The sequence below is a fragment of the Rhamphochromis longiceps genome, linkage group LG14, assembly GCF_057381845.1.
Source record: "Rhamphochromis longiceps isolate RC_006_pf linkage group LG14, R_longiceps_female_GT1.1, whole genome shotgun sequence".
Lineage (NCBI taxonomy): Eukaryota > Metazoa > Chordata > Actinopteri > Cichliformes > Cichlidae > Rhamphochromis > Rhamphochromis longiceps.
This window is the reverse complement of record NC_140570.1, coordinates 17426083-17448716: the sequence shown is the minus strand read 5'-3', so window position 1 is coordinate 17448716 and position 22634 is coordinate 17426083. Positions and strand designations below refer to the sequence as shown.

General features: G+C 41.5%; 1 protein-coding gene across 1 annotated transcript in view; it reads left to right on the top strand.

Moving 5' to 3' along the window:
* Positions 1-1853: 1853 nt before the first annotated feature.
* Positions 1854-22634, top strand: part of clmpb (CXADR like membrane protein b) — an 83803-nt gene continuing 63022 nt past the window's right edge. Inside the window, exon 1 of the mRNA XM_085379886.1 lies at positions 1854-2261. Coding sequence (XP_085236012.1) covers positions 2213-2261 — 49 coding nt within the window. The 5' untranslated portion in view covers positions 1854-2212. The remainder of the gene's footprint in view (positions 2262-22634) is intronic.

The window sequence follows — 22634 nt, the reverse complement described above, 5'->3', positions numbered from 1 at the left end:
ACACGCGACACTAAAGACCTCAGTTTTACCACTACCGCTATTTCTCACAACATCTGGAATTATGTTGTTGAGTCTCATCCTCTGCTTTCTGTGCACATATCTTCTTTTCTGTTCTTCTTTTTTCAAAAGCGTGTGTGTGTGTGTGTGTGTGTGTGTGTGTGTGTGTGTGTGTGTGTGTGTGTGTGTGTGTGTGTGTGTGTGTGTGTCTGTGCGTGTCTACTTGTGCGTGTCTACTTGTGCGTGTGAAACATTGTTTCAAGCTATCTAGTTATTGGAACGGAAAGGAATGGCGGAAGGCTGGTGCTGAAGAGCAGGCCTCTTGAGGGGGGAAGAGAGAGAAGAGAGGGGCCACAGGCGAGTGAAAATCCTTTTTTGTTGTTTTGGCTGATTGTTGAGACACAGAAGAGGGGGATTAATTTGTCTCAAGGTCTGACAACAACCATCAACAGACAGCAGCTTTCCCCCTTTTTTTTTCTTTTTGCTTGTTTATATAACTGGTGCCAGTACCGGGTGTGGGATGACAGTTTTGTAAAGATGCACAGAATAATCAGATCATGGTCAAAATATAACATGGTAAACGAGAACAAATATGCCCTATGATTCCAGACAAATCTTTAAATTTAATTCCTTTAATTATAACATCATCATAGCCTGAATAATATAGTTACAAAATGCATACCTTTTGGGGGCTTTAACATGTGGACTTCTGGATTTCCCTGTTCCTATTATAAAGTCACACCAAATCCTCAAAAAACAGTTTAGGACAGCAATATTTGAAATAATGATGTAGTATAGTAGCTGTAGTATCACCAAAAGACAAAGAACTTTCCCACAAATATATGAACATTTGTAAAAAAGTAAAATACGTATAGCAGATTTTAAAAAAAACAACAACGTTGTGTGGTTTTTTGAAACACTGTAGTTATGAGGAATACAAGGAAAAATAAGCTTTAGAGAAAATGGGACAAACATTATAGCCTGCATATTATAGTCTCTTAAAATATATGTTGGCTTCACTGATTTAAAAAAAATTTAAAAATTAAAAAATTACTGTATTGAGAAGGCCATTCATTTACACGCAAGCCTTATTATTTCTCATAAAGACACATGACATTTTCTGCAGCGGCTCGTAGCAAGAAGGGACACAAATATAAAGGTGCAGCTTTTCAAGACATTCGGTGTTATCTAAAGTGGAAAAATATTAACATCACAGAAAAATATAATAACAAAGATAGTCTAGCTGCTATTTAACTTCTGGTAACTACACAGTAAGACATGTTATACCAGTTCTAAATTATTTTCGTCTCTAATAACTGGTTGTAAACCTTTAAATGTTTGGTCACACAGTCATGAACCCTAATCACGCCCCTTTTTCCTGTTGGTCCCTTTTTTTTCTCTTCAGTGGAATAAACACCAGTGCCAACCAGTCAGTGTTTTATTGATACGGAGCAGAATGCTGTAATTTTAAGTGTTAATGGCTTATGTTAAAAAAATAAGAAGGAAAAAATGCAATGATAAAGTTTTGTTATCAAAACTCTGGTTCTCAGGTGGTGAATTCTGCCTTACAAAGAGCATTGTTCATTTACTGTATATTGCATTAATATACAGATCAAAGATACAAAAATATAATTCCAGTGTCTCAACTTCACATGCAGTTTTGTTTTGTCTGCTGCACCTAACTATCGACTCCCAGCCACCCAACAAGCAGAGCGTGTGTTGCCGGATGCTCAAGCATGTGTAAGAGAACTTCAGACTCTAGAGGTCTCCATCCTTCAGCATCCCCTCATCATCATCCACCTATTCTCCCTCCTCCTCCTCCTTCTCCTCTCTGGCATTTTGTGCAGCGGAGGAGGATAGGAGGAGTGACTGCTGAGGAGGAGACAGAGGGGACTCTGAGACAACACGTCCCACGCCAGAGCCAGACAGCCAGGGAACTTTGATTTGACGCCAAGTAGCCTGCGATCAAAATTACAATGAAAAGAAAGAGCCTCGTTTCTTCCTCCTCCTCTTCTCCTTTTTCTTCTCGGGAGGCTTAGATATGTCGGGCGTGTGCAACATATGATGTCGTTGGACTCATAAGCTCAATGAAGATTTATTTATCTCTGATTTCGGTCCTTAATTCGCTGATGGTGCCGCTTCGTTGTGCTTGCGCTTAGGTCAGCCGAATGAATTTGAAGGCAGTCTGAGCGCATTGTTTCCAGCTCCGTTACATATGGGATTTCGAGCCGTGATGTCTGCAATCTCTCGCTCTTTGTTTCTGGGTAAGTCACTTTCCATTTCTTTAAAAGACCGGATTTATTTATGTAAAAGCAGCGCAGGCGTGTTGCTCTGAAAATTGCGGATGTGAACACCGAGGTTCATTTTTCGTATATATTTAAATATAATTCTCTTTCGTTGTTTCACGTGTCGTTAAGACCACATCTGACAGCTTCGGTTCAGAATGATGTCAGAATATATCTGTTGTCTATTTTCTCTTCCCCCTTATGACACTTTAAGATTTGGGTGAGAAATGACTACATTTACATTTAGATTCATCTTCAAAAACGCAAACGCGCTGTAGCCAACCGTGCGCTTTCTCTCAAGCTGGGAGCTCTCGAAAATGGGACAAATTAAAGCAACGTGAAGGGGATAAAAGTTCACCTGACCCCTCCCTTCAAATCTGCTTTCAAGATTTATTGACCCTGCGCGTTCTTGTATTGGCATTTTCTTCAAAGGCAGGCCCGCAGCAGATGCACAAAAACCTCCTTTGTCATATTTAAACAAAGGGAAATAATTCATTAATTTCAGTAACCACCAAGAAAACACTAGGTTAAAAAAAAGATCTCTATTCTAGCTCTTCTGGATGTCAGTGATTAGATTTGTTAGGATAATTGTTAGGATAGGATATCTTGAAAGGATCTCTAAAAAGTCTTTTTTTTTAAATTGTTACTCTTATTTTATTATATCATAAACCATAGATGGACCTCTTTTTATTTTATAGAAACAGAAGTTTCATTTGTCTCCAAGGCTTGATTTTATCACTACTGCTATTTGCTGTGTTAACAGTAATCCTGCTTCTATTATTACTGTTACTAATATTATGGGATTGCAATGTAGAGGGGGCCTGGAACTGTTTCCAGGTCTGAAGCTCAATGAGGAATGTTTAATTCCACTGTGACCTCTCTGACTGGAAGTTACAGTTAGCACTGCGGGACGGTGTGTTAAAAATGACAGCCAGTACGAGGTGTTATTCACCCCACTGCTGTCTCATCACCTGTGGTGTAACTGAGGGGAAAACTAGTTTTGAAAGCCACAGATTTGAAAAGACAAACTAACAAAAGATTTTAAAGTTTGAAAATTGTCTTTGACTGGGTGCTAGAAAAACTTTGAACCCCCACCCTGGTTGAGAGTTAGATTGGTTGAGTGTAGCCATATGAGGAGAAATCCACACGGCTCGTGCGCTCTGGTCTGAGTTCCGAGGTCGTGCTCTGGTAGTTTCTGTGTGGCTTGCTGCTTGTTGCGTATTGCAGTCTGGAGAGAAATCAAAAGACCTCGGCATTTGTTTTTAATTTTCTATTCCATTAGTTTAGACATACAACTGATGTTATTTGCTTATGCTTGATGTGGTTTGTGCTGCAGGCTTGTAAATGCTTGGAGAGTTTGTTATCTTCGTCTCCCATTATTCAGTCACTGACATATTGTGGTGATATGTCTGTGGAATACCCTGTCCAATGCCTAATGCGTTCAGTGGAGAGATCCTCGTCCCTCTGGACCTGGTATAAAATAAATAGATAGTTGAAGGATGGAGATATGTATGGATAAGCTAACCTGTCATGGCTTACACTGGTAGACCAGCAAGTCCAAAGAGTGTGGTACGCTGTAATGCATACTGATCCTCTGTTAAACTAAAGGACTGACTCTGCAGAGAACACTGCATGCAAGTAAATTTTAGGTTTAGGTCAAAAAGCACTCTGTAACACTGGGCAATGATGTAGGCTATTTTAAGCTAAGCATGCAGATTATCATAACACCAGCAGTGCTTTTCCGGTAATGACGATCTTAAATAATGCAACCGGCTCATTCAGGAGAAGGCGAAAACATTACACATTATCCCTAAATAATAGCAGTTGTTTGCTTTTCTTAAAATAACCATATGACTGCGCCTTGAGTATTAAATGACTTGTTGCCATGGTGAGGTATTTTTCCCCTCCTTTGTCATGTTTAAGACAACGGAAAGAAAACTAGTTTGTGCAGCGATGTGACTGGATGGCATGTTCAATACAGTTGGAACCGGGGTCACACGTCTCTCATCCAAGAACAAAACATCCATCAGTCATCCAAAAGAGTATTCACCCACCCCCCAACCGAGGGGATATGCAGCTTTTCAAGCTTGGCTGCTTGGCTGTACCATACCGAAGGACTTTTTTCCTCTGAATTTATAGCCTGCATTAATTCAAGATCAACTAAAAGGCCAAGCAGAGGGAGGAGGTGGCTGTTTTATTCTAAAAGAGGATCAATAGTCATTAATAGGGGCTCCTTTTCTTTTAATTTGGATTTGGCTTCGCAAGTCCTGAGACATCCTTAAATTAATATCTGTTGGAAATGTAATATCCACTGGTCACATTACAGATAAGTAGCACAATTAATTGCCACAGAGAGTTCAATAGCTCCCTTCGGTAACTCTGCTGATGTGAAGTAAGAATCAGAACAAGGTCATACAAAACTGAACAAATCAAGTAACTCAGTAAGAGCACAGGGCACGTGGCAATTTGGCCAGGTAATGGAGACCAGTGATTGATTGCGTGTCTGTCCCAGTGCCAGGATTAAATGATTCTGAATGGGGGGAATTTGAAAGTGAAATGACTGTCCAAAAAGTAATAACACAATCTAAGTCACTTGACGGAAATCTAATTTGAAAGTATGATTAGCTTTTATATGAGAGCCGAACCTTAGCACCTTTGCTTCTTTTTCTTTTTCCTGCATGGCCTTTTGGGCCTCAGTGTCTAAGAAAACTGCAATGTGATCACTGCAGTACAGCAGGCTCTTAGCATTAAGATGTGTGCTGATGTCCACATTCATACAGTATAACACTGAGAAGATGGCAGTGCCTATGCAAGTATGCTAGTGTGTGATGTAGATAAAGAGAGCAGTGGCTCCAAACAGAAATTCTGTCCCATTCTATATTTAGCATGTCTGCCGGGGTAGGCAGAGGATCTCTGAAATGTGAAGATGACAGGAGCCTCCTGAGCCAGAGGTTATGAAGTGACATCTTGATGTGTTTGTGCCTGAATCACACTCCCACACACACACACACACACCCTGCCAAAGACTTCTGACATTCCTGCACACCCAAAGACGTTCCGATATTTGACGTCTAGTTACCATACATTAAGGCTTAGTTTTGATCTTCTTTTGACTCATGTCGTGCGTCAGTGTTATCATTTGGCATCCCCGTTCTATATTTTCAGCTTTGAAGGTATTTTGTTTTTTGTTTTTTGTTTTTTTTTTTTTTGGGGGGGGGGGGGGGGGGGGGGGGATATGTGGTGACTCTGGAAGCTCTGCTTTGCAGGACTTGAACTTGTGTGATGTTTGACTTCTTACTTGCATGAAGACTAATCTCATGTTTTTAAAGCATAAACCATTCAGTTATTTTCAATTTTACTTGAATTACCAAGTTCAGTTAATTTTCTTAGTTGTTTCACACATTGGGACTAGTGTGATTTTACACAAAGTGTGTGTAAAAATCCCTATCATTTAGCGCGAATGCAGGACTTACAGTAAAGTGTAGCTGCAGCTGTTGAAGGAAATTTTGTACCAATGCTTTTTGTTGAATGACTTCCCTTGCACCTACAATGTCAGTTATTTTACATGCAGAACGAAGTGTAAAAACACTTCCATCCAGAGAGGATTGTATTACTCAAAACAAAAATGCAGAATCTGACTGGCTCATCAAGGGCAGAGCCCTCTGGAATACAAAACCTGCAACAATGGTGACTGAAGAGGCCTACAGATGAGTGCAGAGGTCCTGCTGTCCTCAAAACAATTGAACCATATCATTAGCAAACACTGATTTGCCTTCCAAGCACTTTCCTTCTGATGTGTATGGCCTTTAAATGACAGCATGGTTCCCTGAATAACAAGCCATCCTCTTTTTGTACCTGGGGGGATTCTTCATGTTTCATTGATTGTGGTGCTTTTAGTTGGAAGGTCTTTCTATTCTGTCGCAGCAAACCGAATGCCACGCTTTGAATGAGAGCGTTTGTAGGTGAAAGTCTAACTGCTTTGTACAGTAAGTGCTTTTATTCCTGGAGGATCGAGGCAGGTTTGTGTTTTCACTGAAACCGAAGACATCCGAAGGAAAAATATACAAAGATTGTACCGCTGGAATCGTCTGCAGTTTTCCACAATATTTCTTTGTTTGGCAGTTCCTTCATCTTCGTTTCACCACACCCGTAATTTCCGAGCCACCCGGTCGTTATTCTGCACGAGCCGTTTGTCGCTTGCGTCCTGCAAAATGAAACACACATGCGTAGACAGAGGTGGGTTTGTGTAGTGTTTCTGACCTACACAAACCCGGCCCCTTTCATCCGTCACTGGGAAAATTACTCCCAGATTGTTTTGGAACGTATGAACAGGAACTGCCTATTTCACTTTACTGCTAATCTATGACAGATGTTCTGGAGAAGCTCACGTTCACATTAACCAGAGACACATGTGCAGTCTATGCTGGGCTGAACAGCAGTATTAATGAACGTCAAGACTCCACTGATAGTCAGGATGATCAGATTGAGTGAGCTGTGACACATTTTAAAGGAAAGTGAATCTGGTTACTGAGTGGAGGAAATATTTTCTTCTATTAAGTCGCTAATATTTTGCAAATGAGCTTTTAGGGCTTAAACATTTTTTTGATCAGTTGATTAACAAATTGGAAGAAAATGAACCATCGCAATTAGGGGGGAAAAAGGAGAGTAGCTGTAAAATAAAACAGCAAAAGCACATACACTTTACGGGAAACATAATCGTTCCACCTGCATCTGCTTTTATTTTTAATGTTTGCATCTGGCAAGAAAATGTGCTCTAGCCATGTTCTTTACTTGTTTACCGCAACCATTTGATCTTCTTTACAATATCCATTCATAACAACTAAACCAGCTTAAATCTTATTTATGGTTATGTTAAAGGAACTCCCGTCACATAGGGATAGGGAAAGATTGTGGTCTTTGTTATTTACTGAAAAAGTCAACAGTGGCTATAAGAATGAGACACAACTTGATTGCAGTATTTAGCACAGCATTGTTTAGAGTATTTAATGTTTAAACTAAAACTTCGGGATTCAGAACTTGCCCTCTGAATAGCTAGGATTCACCCCGACCATTTACCAGTGAACTCCATGAGGCAAACAAATCTCAAGAACATGTTGGAATCAAGCACGCAGCAAGAATATGTTTGCCTAAAGTGTGTTGTGCAATCCAGATTCATTCTGTATACTCATCATTTGTTGAAAGCAGTACTGAAACCAGGAACGCCTCCACAGGTTTTTTGTTTTGGCTGTTTCACAACAGGCTGGACCAGATGTCACCTTGGGGAAGGGGTGCATCTGAATTGATAAATCAAAAAATCAATAACTCATTTTGTCATTTTGATCAAGTGTCTTATTAGATGAGCTCAAGGCAGCGTTCACCTTACAAAATAACCCTTCACCTCATCACTTGACCCCACTTCACATAGCTCTCTCACCAGCTGACCTAAGTATATAGATTTAGTTAACCATGCTTTTTCTTTAACCTGCAGCCATCGTGAACAATACAATATTTTAGTGCTAAGCATGCATATTTCATATGATCATGTTAGCAGTGAATTAAAGTAGCAACAGCCTAGCTTGCTCCCACAACCGATTAGCACGACCCTTTTTTGTTTCCTCTGCACCACACCATATTCTGCTGACTTATCTGCTGATAAACAGATTTGCTCTTTTGAACATCCTTTTATAGTACTGTGCAAAATTCTTGAGCCACCCCTCATTTCTTTATATTTGGCTTCCAAGGAGCCAGATGTTTCTCCAGGATTTCTAAAGGTTTGCTTTTTCACTCCATTCCTTGTTCCTGACCAAGGAATGGTCAGTGCTTAGTCACCATGAGTCAGTGCTTAACACTGACTCATGAATCAGCATACAGTAAATACTGTGTCCTCACATAACAGACAAGTTAGAGCAAAAACATTTCAAATAATGAATTGTTTCTTTAGGTGTGTTTACTAGCAGACTTGTGTAAAAACATTAGCCGAATTAGCTGAATCTATGAAAAAATAGCAAAAATAATGCTTGTCACAGTGTGTCGAGGTATGTCAAATGATACAAGAACTGGACTGCTAATCAGCTGCAACAGTTCCGAATCACAATTTAAAATTTCTGGTTCAAACTGTCGTCAGTACAAAGGTAGTCAGGAGAGAGTAGCTACAGCCATCTGTAAAACACAGTGGAGGCTCTTTCATCGTCTGGAACTGCATGATATTATAGATCTTTGTTAAAATCCATGGAATTATGACCACAGAAAAATACAGTCACATTTTAATTCACCATGCAATTCTATCTGGAAAGCATCTGATTGGCAAAGGCTTCATTTTTTAGCACGACAGTGATCCCAAACACTCTGCCAGTGCAGTAAATGCATACCTGGACAGAAAAACACACACTGGATCACTATCAGTCATGGATTTGCTTCCACAGAGCCCAGACCTCAATATCACCGAAGCAGTGTGGGATCATCTTGACAGAGAAGAGAAAGGCAGCCAACATCCAAAGGAGAGCTTTGAATGTCCTTCAAGAAGCCTGGAGAGCCATTCCTGTTTAAAGGTGTTCATACCAAAGGCTCCTTAGAATTCTAAATATATTGTTTTGCCTCATATGCTGTATTTGCATTTATGTTTGCACATGTCTCAGTAAATTATCACACCTACTTCCCAATTATTTACCAAAAAATAAAGAAATGAGAGTACAGCACTTTTAGTAAATACTGCCACTTTGTTAGAAAACACGTTCTCGTCCTTTTAACCTGCTTAACAAGCAATAGTGATGGATGGCCTCCATCCATGATCTCGAACACATCCTTGGTTACCAAAGTTACACATCCAATGACAGTGACCATTTCTGTCAAACTAACTTGTAGAAAATTATGGTGAAGATTTATCAAAAGCATTACAGGTTCTGACCAAGTGTCAGTATGAAATGTCTTTAAAGTGAGAACAGGTTGTAAAAACGGGTTGCAGATTTGCCACATCAGGATCAGATTGTACAAAAATGAAGCAAGCTGTTTAAAATTTGAATAAACTATAAGATAAGAGATAAGATAAGATAGAACTTTATTAATCCCTCGGGTGGGTTCCTCTGGGAAATTCGATTTCCAAAAAGAGCACAGCAACGACCGAAGTTACAGTTACAGAATTGTTATATATATATATATATATATATATATATATATATATATATATATATATATATATATACACACACACACACACACATAATTCTGATAGGGAGAAAATGTGTAGGAAAGTGAATGAGCGGTTGGAAACATTGTGTTGTTCTCAGCAATCTGTGATCTATTCTACCGTGGCCATTTGCTCCAAAGGGAGGATTCTTGCCTCATTTGCAGAAGTGATACACTGTGAAAGTAAATGAAGCTAACTCGGTTACTAGCTTTATAATTTCTTGGAAAATCTGAAGTGATTTGCTGCTTGTGAGCATAAATGTTTTAATCAAGGTCTATGATTGTGTTATGTAAGCAGCGGGCAGATCAAAGAGTGAACAAAGCTGAGATAAACACTGATGCGATTGGTGAGGTGGAGCAAAGAAGTGTCTCCCATTGATTCACCACACGGAAGGTCTGTCTTGATATTAATTTCTTTGCGGCTATTGACAGTACTAGAAGCAGGATGCGGCCTATTGCCAATCAAGCGTTCTTCAGCTGCAATCAAAATCCACACACCTTGCAAAAACACCATTTAAAATGATTTGTTTATCAGTGGTGGGGGTTGAGATGCTATCATCTCTGAGCTCCCAGCACTGTTGTGGTGCTTTCAAGTGCTTTCTGCCTTAGTGAAAACTGGCAGCGCGGAATAAAGCTGGCATGCTTGTCTTCTCTAAGCAGAACATGCTTTTGATCTATGTTCTCTGTCTCTGAAACCAGGTATATCTCTTCTTTTCTATGCAGCTGTGCAATCCAACTGTGCAGAAAAATAAACTGCTAAAAAAGCCTATTGCTCAGCTGCCTTTCATTTTCAAGCAGGTTGGGACAGGGCTTACACTTACTCAAAGAAAATAAAGTTACACTACTGATTAAACATTTATAAGCAATTATCAGCACACAGCGGTCAAGCATCCATGCCTCACCAAAGTCACCTGGAAGCTTGTTAGGATGATTGAAAATAACAACATGTGAATTTATTGGTTTCATATAACTTGTTTACTCAAAAGACTGGACCTCGACCGAACGCTCGGAAGTCTTCATTTTTGGACAAGTCTCGCGCATGGTTCCATTTCCAGTGTACTGTCTGCCAATAATTGATCATTTCCTACCAGTCTTACTTTAATTGGTCATGGGGTGCACCTGTCAGAACCCAGTGTGTGTGGTGCCTCATGTCACACTGTGATTATTGATTATTGTGTCCAGATTCCAACTTGTAAGTTTAAATGGCATCATGCTGCTTAGATGGGAATCAGCAAGAGAGCACAGCCGGACTATGACCACAGGGAATCATCTCCATAAATCTACATAAATCAGAGAGGATTTTTTTTTTCAATTCTGAAATGTATATGAATTAATTCCAGCGTGTCACCAATGCACAAAATATTGATTTGCCTTTCTCTCTGCGTGGAGTTCGGCTGTAATTCAATTCCACAAATTGACTGCAAATGAATGAAAGCAACTTGCACTAAGCCAAACAATGAGATCCTAAGTGAGTTTTTCTTTCCACCCTCTTCTCACACTTTTCTGACTGACTGAACAGGAGGAAATGTTCCACGTCGCTCTAGTTAGACGCCTGCCGTTCCTTTCAATTTGAAGCAGTCGAGTAGCCCAGCAAGCAGGACACTCCATTAGGTGTTTTGAATGCGCACGCTCCTTTGTCTCACTCCATTTCCTCTTTTGCCTGCCAGTCTTCCCTAAAGCCTTCGTTGCTTTAATCAGCAGAGGCCCTTCTGCCCTTCAGACATTTATCTTCACCTGCGCTTGGTCATCACAGCGCAGCCAGGAAAGACCCAAAGATGGATGCTGTTGGAGACAGCGAGAATTCGATGGTCATTGATTAGAGAGGCATAAGAAAAAAGTGGTTACCTGCACGAGACCTGAGCACCATCTGGAGGATCCCTTCCTCCCTTAGTGGATGATAGCATGAAGTCAGATCTCTGCCCACTGTCCAGCTGAGATCTAGGACAGTTTTATATCAGCAGGGAGGCAAGAAAGTTGTAACTTTAGTAAGTTTAAACAGTGGCCTTAATCTCTTTATGGACTGTAACAAAAGCTTGGAAATGACCTTTTAAAGCTCTTTATAATATGCAATTCTGCTGATAATTCTTCATAGGAATAAAATCCCTTGTCATCAGAACCTCACCTTGTGTAACTGCGCTTTAGTAGAAACTGTAAAATTCCATAATTAGGGTCCAGGCTTGGGTTGGCAGTCCTGTTCTCCTGCAGTGGATGTTGCGTGATGGATGATTTCATTATCCAACCACAATGCCGGCCACTTGGTCTTTCATACCACAGCGAAAACATTGTAAACCGAATATCATTCATCAGCTGCTCCATTGTCCACAAATTAAGTATATAATACCGCTGATTGCATTGCAGTCAGTATTTTCAGATTTAAGCACCCAGAGCCTTTTACCGGGTGAAAAGGTTGAGAAGTTTTGTTGTTTTCACTTTTGATAAAGTAACTTATGCAGGCACTCAGGCTGTGGTCAGGGTACAGCATGATGTCAGTGCTGAAAAAGCTTTTTTCCCCTCTTGCCCTCCCGTCTCTTTTCCCCCCTTCCCGGCAAAGTAGTTCAGAACAGATGGCACCACCACCTTTTTTTCCGACTCGTTAGACTTGACTTGTTGATGAAATGGAGCCTTTACGCTATACTGCCCATGCAGATGTTTAGCTGTACATATTTCTGTGTGTGCATGTGTGTGTGTGTGTGTGTGTGTGTGTGTGTGTGTGTGTGTGTGTGTGTGTGTGTGTGTGTGTGTACACTCTCCTATAAACTGCCCTGCAGCAAAGGAGGGAGAGTCCACAGCCTAAAGGTATCTAAAGTATAAATGTTACATTTACATCTTAACAGCCTCTATATTTTTTCCAGGACCAGGAAAGCAACTATATGGCTTTGTATAGATATAAAGAGAACAGTGTGGAAAGTTTTTATGTTTGCTACTGCTGCATAGCCACATATATACCCGAGTGCTCTGCAGCACAACAACCCTGCAATTAGCCAATGCAGAGCTCATTCAACAAAAATTATGTTTTTGCCATTCTGTTTGTGACATTTTCTACAGTTTCCCCGAGTGCGGCCCTCTTTAGCCTGGTCTGTCATGGAGTTTGTCAGGCTCAACTTACAGAGTACCACATCTCTTGCTAAGAAACAGACAGGGGCTTAGGACTGCATTCAAGATGCCTGTTATGGTTTGGCAATGTTGTCCAAACTGTCACATTTTGTATGAAACTTGTCTTATTGTAGTTGCTGGATGGAAGTGTTTAAGTGTCTAAAACTGTTGTAGTAGCAAGCGAAAACTGCACTTCGAGTTTGATGTCTCTCTTAAAATTCTTAAGCATGTAGCTTTTTTCTATTTTGGACTTTCCGTTTTTCTCCCAGCATCAACCCTATTTTTTTTAATGCTATGTCTTTCTTCAATAGGGAAATCAAGAGTGCTATAGCATTTGGCTTGATTTGCTGTCTGGGATCCAAAGAAGCTGAGGAGGAGGAAATAGCAGAGTTTGCAAATTCAAGCTCTTAAAATAATTAAAGTTGGCGTGATGACTCTGCTTTCTAGACGGGACCAAGCTTTAAAAAAAGGCAGCACTGGGAGTTACCACACAGCTACAGCGAGCTGTGTTGTACTCAGAAATTAGGAATAATGAAGGTTGCTATATGCAATATGCAGATAAGATTACATTAAAAATCTGTCAGTGTGGAATGAAATAAAGCTTTTGGCCACTGACCCATCATAGTAGAAAAATAAACAAAATTTTCTATTTAGAAGAGGGAGATGTTGTTTACTCTATTAACCTTTCCTCTCGGTTGCACTCTTGACATTGAACAATGTGGAAGAGGCCGACTCGTCGCTGGCCCTTTTGCTAATGAGGCAATTAAGTCTATCCTGTGTTGGTTGAGCAAGGGGCCGAGAGAGCAAGCCAAGTCATCTGCTGTCTCAGCAAACACCAAGCATCTTAGCCATGCCGCAGTCAGAATATATAACAAGCTCTCCTTTGTTGTAATGGTCTTCCATTCCTTGTGGTTCTCCCTTGTCAGTGTGACCCACAGCACAGCTGGAGATCACAAGCACCATCAGGCTCTGTTTATCTAAGTGCACTGAATGGTGGCAAATGGAAATTGAAGAAAAACACTAGGTTAAAATAATGTTTGAGCTATACTCGGAAGCTGTTGTGAAGCTGTGGTGGAAATTGGGTAGGATAAATTTGGTCATTTGTTAAAATAATGTAAAAAACACAGTGGGCACTATTTAGGAATCAAGTTCCAACCGTCCATCCATTCTCTTTTGCTTATCTTTATCAGGGTCGCGGGGGGGCTGGAGCCTATCCCAGCTATCATAGAGCGAGAGGTAGGGTACACCCTGGACAGGTCGCTGGTCTGTCTCAGGGCTAACACATAGGGAGACACAAACATTCGCACTCACATTTACACCTATGGGCAATTTAGAGTTTCCAGTTAACCTAACCGCACTAACTGCTTATCTTTGGACTGTGAGAGGAAACCAGAGTACCCGGAGAGAACCCATGCAAACATATGGAGTGAATAGAAAGACCCTGGCCTGATGGTGGAATTGAACTCAGGACCCTCTTGCTGTGGGGCAAGTTGCCTCTTTTGGAAACACAGTGATCAAACCCTGATACAAGGTTGGTCAACATATTAAAATGTTCTAACCTGCCAAATTAATAAAAGAATTTATATATCTATACAATTATTCTAATAAGACTCTTCGTAGGCGCCTTTACACTACTCTCAAACCTAAGCGAACAAAGCGAAATGGAAGGACTACCTTGTAGTTGCTATGCTACTACATTAGCAAAACTAAGCTAACGTACAACTTACTCGCCTAGGAAAAGACCGGTAAAAATGCAATGACTCAACAAATGATATGTAGCTGGTATATTTGTTCAAATACCTAACTCTATTTGCCATGTTTCTTTTATAGTATGGCTTATTTGTGAAGAAAAAAGGAAGACTGAATGACTCTAACACCTCTAATAGACTGCATCCTGTTGTCAGGGGTGGTGTATGTCGTGTTCGGAGTTTTATTTTAGTACATAATGGAGTAGAGTGAGGAACTGATCATAGACTCAAAGGTTCTCTCTGTCTTTTGAACCTGTATGCTGATAATCAGAGCAATCCAGATGCATGTATGACACAAAGACATATTATACAACCACGTGCATACATCATTGATAGAGAAGCTGTCAGTGTGTGAGGCTCATACCTGATTCCCATTCTTGACACATCTGAGTGGCAGTGTGGAATTGTGGCTTCCTTGAGCACTGTCTAGGATAATGTTGATTGCTGTGAAATGTGCTGCATGCATTAAAAACATCCTTGCTACCCATTTAAATGTGTTTGACAGCAATTAGCATGTTCTTAGCCTACTGACTGTCTGCTATGAGCAGCTGCTGTGTCATACAAAAGGGGCCAGCGTTAGGGCCTAAGTTAATGTGTTTAAGGGATGCACAATTCTAACGAGTGATAACCGAAGGCTTACGGCTGCTCAGAGGGGATTAAGGGACGTCGTTGTCTGTCTTAAAGCTCAGGCTTAACCATCATATTCCTTTTTTTCCCTCCTCCATCTCTCCTCCCTGGTAATGAATCGCCAGTATTCCCTGACACAAAGCATGAAAAAAAGAACATCTTACTCGGTAGGGAATAAAGATGGCTGCTCATTAGCAGCGGAAAGGTGTACCGAACCAGAAAGAGGAGATGTCTGAGTAGATTTGTTTGAAATCAATGCTTGTCTTCTGAAGCTTCATCTACAGTATGGGGCTGCCACAAGATATCAGGCAAGATTTCCAAAGAACTTATGTCGGCATGCAAAAGTGTGTGCATAAGCCACACAGGCATTTGTACATTTTCCATGTTACAGCAGAAGGACCACTAAGGCTCCTTTTAGCATCAGATTTCAGCCTTCTTGTGCAGGTTTCGCTGTTGGCTATAACATATCTGCCTTTCATCACGTGACCTGATCAATACGGAGAGATTAGCCATGCATGGCGTGAGACACGGGTGCCCCCGAAGTTGCAGGACCGTCACAGAGGTGACGGTTTTCAATTACAGGACACTAAAGATGCATAGTGGCAAGGGCACCACAAAAAGAGCACAGTAAGCAACAATCTGCATTGGCAGCTGGCCACATGTGTTCGCTGCATGCTGAAAGCACCAAGCATGACAGATTACATGCCTTTTCAGCAAAATATACTAATTTACCCTGAAAGCACATGAAACTTTCTTTTTTGTCTCGCTGGAAAAATACATGCTTGAGTTGTAGGCCTACTGCAGATGAGGTTACAGCACAAGCCATTAAACGTTTACTTTATGCTTTGGTGGTATTTAGTATGTAGAGCAACGGGTTAGAGGGACAATTTAAAGCAGTCTTGTTACAACAAGATTGAGGCAAATGATACGACTAACCTTTGGCTCCATGCATATACCTGCGCTGTCATTTATCTAAAGCGGGCGGTCCTGTGCTAAGATAGATAGACCAGGGCACAGTTTTTCTGAGGTGACATCAATAGCTCTGTCACTCGCCCCTGTGGCGCCCGATCGGGAGACCTTTACCATTGACATGCAAGTTAGCGCTTGATTGTCATCTGGTAACTGTACTACACCGAGTCTTTGGGGAAATCACAATGCAACTGCATCGGCTTATTTTTGATTATTATCAAAAGTTATTGCATTGAGCATTCCTTGCGACATGGTTAGAGCACCGCCCACTCTAACATCGCCTTCATTTCCATATTTCACTCCTGTTTCAGCACATATAATCGAAATTCAGATTCAGTGGAAGGGAGAATAGAGGTTATGCTGTAGGGGTTAGAGAAGGGTATTTAATCCGCCCTGTCTTGTGGGTGGACATTTCGATGTATTACTGCACACATTATTATCTGAATTAATTAGCATGAGCAGCAGAATGTAGGTTTTGCAAGCCTTCATTATTTTATGTATTGATTTTTGTTTAACACACCTGTAGTTGAGCTCAAGTAATCCTACTTATTGTTTATTTATCACTCCTGCCACAGCTAAAGCATATTTGAGTGAAGAGCAGAAAAACAAATAGATGCCTTTCTTTCTTTCTTTTTTTGGTAGACTCCAAATGTTCTCCTACATTGCCAGTGTTTGCCTGCATGGCATTGGAACGCAATAGAAGCATGACTGATATTTCACTAGACTTACCAGCATGGTCATTAATCCTAATATTTGGACTGTAGCCACCATCCACTCCCAGCCGGGGCTTGACTACGTGTAATCATAGGCGTACACCCTTGTGTATTGGGCTACAGGAAAAACACTACACGCTCAGAAGCTTAGTCCATCAATCTAAGAGGCCAGACATTTTTCCTCCAACCCCGATGTCAGAGGATTTCACATGGCACCCTCCCCCTTCCAGGCGGAATATGTTTATGAGCCCTTTCTCTTACTGTCCTGTCTCTTCCTAGTCCCCACTTCCTCTCATGAGACGAGGGGGTCTGAGCAGACAGCGCCTGCATAGCTCCCCGCTGCAGGGGCGTGATAGATGGCCACTCAGCTATACGTGCCTTACTCACCAGAGGCCGACCATATTTCTCCTTCACTGCCCGCGTAGGCCTGCATCTGCATGAAGACTGTCAAAGATGCTGTTTTCTGTGAGCTCAGCAGGGCTGAGGCAGAGTATTTGATTAGATGTAATGGAATTAAAGTAATCTGATTCCAAAAAGATGACATCTGTAATCTGTTGCAGTTACTGTAAATATGCAGTAATAAGATCAGAGTTATTGCATTGCTCAGTACAACTGTGGCATCTAAATTGTGGCGTTTCCTTGTGTATTGTGAAATAGTAGATTTAAATTATCCTTATTTAACTTTAAACTCAGGAGTCTGTAATAAATTAACTACCCTTGCCATATTAGCGGCTACAATTTTCTGCAGGTAATCAGCTCTTTTGGTAATTGCTTTTAAATGTAATACTCCTAACCCTCATAAGTGGTAATCCATTGAATAGTGGGCTGTGTGTGTGTTTGGTGCGATGTGTCGGAGAGGTAATAGCTATGGGATGACCTGAGGGCCTTATTGGAGGCCACTGCTCGGTCACAGAAGGAACACATGCTGCAGGATTCTCTGCATGGCAGCGCACTGCTGCTTTTGGGTCAGAGACATAAAGGAGGTGGGAGGAAAGAGAAGAAAGGGAGAGAGAATATCTATCATTGATCCTATGGTATTAGCCGGGGCTGCAGTCCTAATGAAGCTAGTGCTGTGGGCTCTAGGAATGCATGTGTGTGTTTGTGTTACTGATAACTCCTGTAAATATCCACATCTGGAGTGTTTACATCCTGGTGATTAATTATTAGTCATGTGGACACAAATAAATCACTCAGAGTGTGTGCTTGTGTGTGTGTGTCTGTATGTGTGTGTGAGTGTGTGTATCTCCAGATGGCCTGGCGTGAGCATATTGGTGTGTGTGTATGTGTATTGTACCTGTGCAGGTGTGCATGAAACCGTGTATATCTGCAGAAGCCTTTTTGTGAACATCTTGCACGGTACGCGTTGTCTTCGTGTGAGTATACTGTCAGTGCATTTCCCTGACTTTGAATGCATGTTTGAGTTTATGTGCGAGGGTGTGTGTGTGTGTGTACACAGTGGTGAGGCAGGAGAGGCTGCTTGGCAACTCATCCATCATTTTCCCCCCTGGCCTGCGATGCCCTCGGAGGAGCGCTGCACTGTTACGGTGACATTGGGCTCATTTTGGAATAGAAAAATGGTGCATCCGCCCCCAGCGTCATTGCCGCACGTCGTTACCCCCCTCCAGCCAAACAGCCAGCTTAAGATGGTGCAGTAACAATCCCTCTAACGGTCTCAGACACGCTCCCTCGCTGTCAGGTTTACACGCCATATCCACAGGGACAGATTACTAATCAGAGGAAGTGCTCTGTTGAAGGGCCTTGCGATGTCCACGGCTGCTTAGTGAAGCTGCTTTAGGTGGCCTGTCATCTTTTCTTCTTCTCCCTACCCCGACCACTGCTACCTTTTCCACTCTCACCTCCCGCTGGATAACCTTGGCAAGGGTGGAGGAGGGGTAGCAAATGGGGTAGAGAAAGGGAAAGATGAGACCACTTTATGAGTGTCCTGGGTTCCCTGTGCCCAGCGTTTCTCTCTTGCTGGTGCACAGGGTGAGTCAGCATGAGCAACTGCAGTATAGCGGCCCAATCAATTTGTTTACGCTTGCCTCTAAAGAGACAATGCCATTGCCAGTGCTGCTGTGTGCGAGTGTTCTCACCACTTCACTTCACAGATTTCCTCATGTCGTACAGGACTAGCACACACTAGCCAAACTTTCTGGCATTGCTCAGAGTGAGCCACTCTGAGCAATGCTGGGAAATAAACGCACAGTCAAGCAAGAGGTTGGAAAATGGGGAACAGAAAGAAAGCATGGTAGATAAAGAGAAAATTATGTGCTGGCAATCTTTCTCAGCCCTAAATTGGTGGATCTTGCTGCAATAGATGGACGATGGAGTCCTGCTTTTTCATCTAGATTTAGGAAGGCAGAGTGTGTGTTTATGTCTTCGGTTTACAGTGCATGCTTTCTATTTCAGGATAGAGTCTTTCCAAGGGCATTAGGGTAACCTGTGAACAAATTGCACACGGGTGATAAAAACAAATAGCAACAATTCCCACTCAAACACACTCACACACAGAGAGATGTCACTACTCGACAAATAGCACAGACTGTTAGCGCAGACAGTGATAAGCAGATAAATGCATGCAGACGTAGCTCACCTACCAGCTCCCATTATGTAACCGTGTTCGCCACATTTTAATGTCATTCCTTGTTGCTGGAGGAGGAGGGGGATGTGAGACACACAGAGATAAAATAAATAAATAAAGCGAGAGAGGCGAGAAGGGAAAGAACAGAGGAAGACTGGAAGAAGAGAGGAAAAAAAATGTTTGCGCCCCACCTCCCCCGCCATCCTCCTTCGTCCTGACACTTCACACGCACAAGCGCATTCACCGTAGTTTCGCAGATTTACTAATACATCAAAAGAGATGCACACAAACACTCACACACACGCAGCTTTTCCTCAATAAGCTTCCTTTCATAGATAACCCCTCTCCGGCTGACAATAGCAACAATAGCATAAATCCTGATCCCAACAACAACAACAGCAGCGGAGGACAGCCTCGTCCTTCACTGAACTCACGTCAGCACACTGTCCCCTCTCTGTCTGTCCGCCAAACCTGTTTTTTTTTTAAACTTTTAAAAGGATCCGTTTCCAGAGCTGAAGTATTCTGGTAGGACATGCTGTGATGGTGATGATTGATCACCCTGTTCTGTTGCTGGAGATCAATTGCCATCCGTCCTCCTCCACTGAAGATCTTGTTTCCTCTAGTTGCCTGTAGCAGCTTTCCTGGGGACTTTTTATTCCCGAATGACCCCACCTTTCCTAAAAGTCAGGCCACAGGTCAACACCTATTATGAAGTTGTATGACCTCGTCGACTATAATGCCCTGTGCCTGTATTGTCTTTCATACAGTCCTGAGAATAACTTCCTTCCTGGTCGGGAATCAATAATGTAGCTTGGTTTATGAGAAATATTATGCCATTTCCCTCCCAATAATGGCCGGAGTCATGGAGAATGTATGCTAGCCTGCATGAAATCAATAGCCTAAATGTAAACGTAAACCTTTCTATTGTCTTGCTTCAATGTGTTTATGTACATTTCAATACACTAAAAGCTGATTTCTGTCTGAAAAAGCCACACCGAACGCATTTCACAGTACTGGGTTGCAAATATCACTTGCAGTTTTCTTTTGAATATCACATATCCCAGTCTTATGATGCACGGCTCCATGGCCTCTTATCACGGTCTCTCACCATGAAGCAATAGCACGTTTCAATCATCCTGTCATGGGAGAACTATAATCTTTTTCTTTTGCATGGCATATGTCCTTCCACTTCTAACTAATCCTTATTATGCCAGAGAAGCGAAGGTCATTGTCAAAGCCGAGGGGTGATTAAGTTAATCCACTTGTTTTCTGAATCCGATTTACCTCATTTTCCAAACTAGGGAACAATGTTCCAGCACAAAGACATCAAGATGATAGTGTGGCACGCATTAAGGAGGAGGGCCCCTACACTGGAGAGGATTCTTTTATCTGTCTTCATCATCTGCATCCCCTTCTGATTCCCAGTTCTATCAGCTGACTTCTAATCACAGCATTCAAAGCTATCTCTGCCATATGGAGAGACAGAGCAAAAGCGAGAGGAGAGCAGACAAGTTAAAAGCAGCATGATCGCTCATATTCCTGAATCAATCTATGTCGCTGCGGTATGAGACACTAGTGAAGCAAAGCACAGTGCCCTGGTGTGTGGGAGTCCTGCCATGTAGCCAGCAAGCCTCTGAGTTACGCAGTGCAGTGGCATACAGTTGACTTCATTAGCAGGTCCCTCCCTTCAAAGGGATGGGTTATTTACTACTGCACCGTGCAGGGCCAGATGCTCCACAGATATTATACAATAGAGATTTGCGCAAGAACAAATAGGTTTGCATTATTGAGTAAAAGTGTGTGTGTTTTAGGGCCAAAGATCTTTGTATCCCTTGCAGTCAGCAGTGAACCTGTAATAAATCCTCAGCAAAAGCATATTTGACTTCAGAGAATGCAAATAAGGTGATTAAAATGCATCCCCGTGTCAGTGAGGGAATACGTGTGGATTATTGTTTTAAACGGCAACTCTGCCTATGAGCTCACATACAGTACAGACCAGCAAACGTCCCTGATTTTAGCATCTGCACCTCACTGTGAACGTGTTATGTATTATGTGCTTTTCTCTGTATATCATGCAAGTCTGCATCTATGAATATTTAATATAGATTCAGTTCAATTCAATTTTATCTATATTATTGTTATGCCAAATCATAAAAATAACCACCTCAGAGAACTTTGACACTATGATAATACAGAGAAAACGTACGACCCCCTGAGACAGTGGGAAGGAAAAACACCCGTTTAACAGGAAGAAAACTCAAACAGAACTGGGCTTAGGGAGGGGAAGCCATGTGACCAGTTGGAGGTGAGGGCAGATTGCTTACTAGTCTGTGTGGCTTTTAGTACGTTGATATCGCCATTAGTTTCTTCCTATCCAGTTTTGTCAATGTCACTTCTCTTTATTGTGTAAAGACCATACTGTATCAGAGAAAATACCATAATAGTCAAGCGCTTGACCTTCAAGGTCATCTGCTTGTGCAGTAAAGCACCACTTTTACCATTCCTAGAAATACACTTGCAATTGCGCCAATATATCAAAACACCAACCCATCATTTTGGAGAAGAGGATGAAATTTAAGGGTCTAAATATAGTGAACTGGGGGGAAAAAGACTCCTGCCTTTTGCTTCTTCAGGCTTTGACATCATGGGTTTTTCTACTGAACATTGTCTGGCCTCTGGAGATCAGTCCTAGTCACCAGTAATGGCCTTTGACATAGAGGTTGGGTCAGTTTGACACAGGTACCAGAACATGAAGAGAGCAGTGTCTGGCCCCCCAGAAGATGACATTAAAGGAGATACTGGCCAATTTACAATACTGTGCAAAAGTCAGACATTTTTTTTTGTATTTTTCTAGGTGTATTTTTTTTAATGTGCAAATAGTATATAAAATATACTAAATAAGGCAAATGTATAGTTTCTAGAAGTGTAATGAGCTTGAAAGTCAGCAATAGGTATAACTAACAAAATTTTTCAACACAGCCTGAAATCTCTTGGGCAAGCTTTATTTAAATTTATTGTAGTCTTCAGGAATAGTTCTCCAGTCTTCTTGAAACTCTTCTTTAGATCACACACACACACACACACACACACACACACACACACACACACACACACACACACACACACACACACACGCACACACCCTTTTCTGCACAATATTTTTCTAGATGATGATGACACTTTCTGGATTCATAATTTTCTTCCACACCACTGGCTAAAATACCTCAAACCATGACATAGTCTCCATCGAGTTTTACAAGAGGCTGTAGATACTCGCTTTTATCTCTCCCTCGGTACATCCTGGCCATGATTTGAACCAAAGATAATTATATATTCATACTTAACCCTAGAACACTATCGCTATAAATAGTAGCACAATCACTAATGCCGGGTGATTTCTACCCGATATATGACCAACAAAAAGTACTTGTCATCAAAA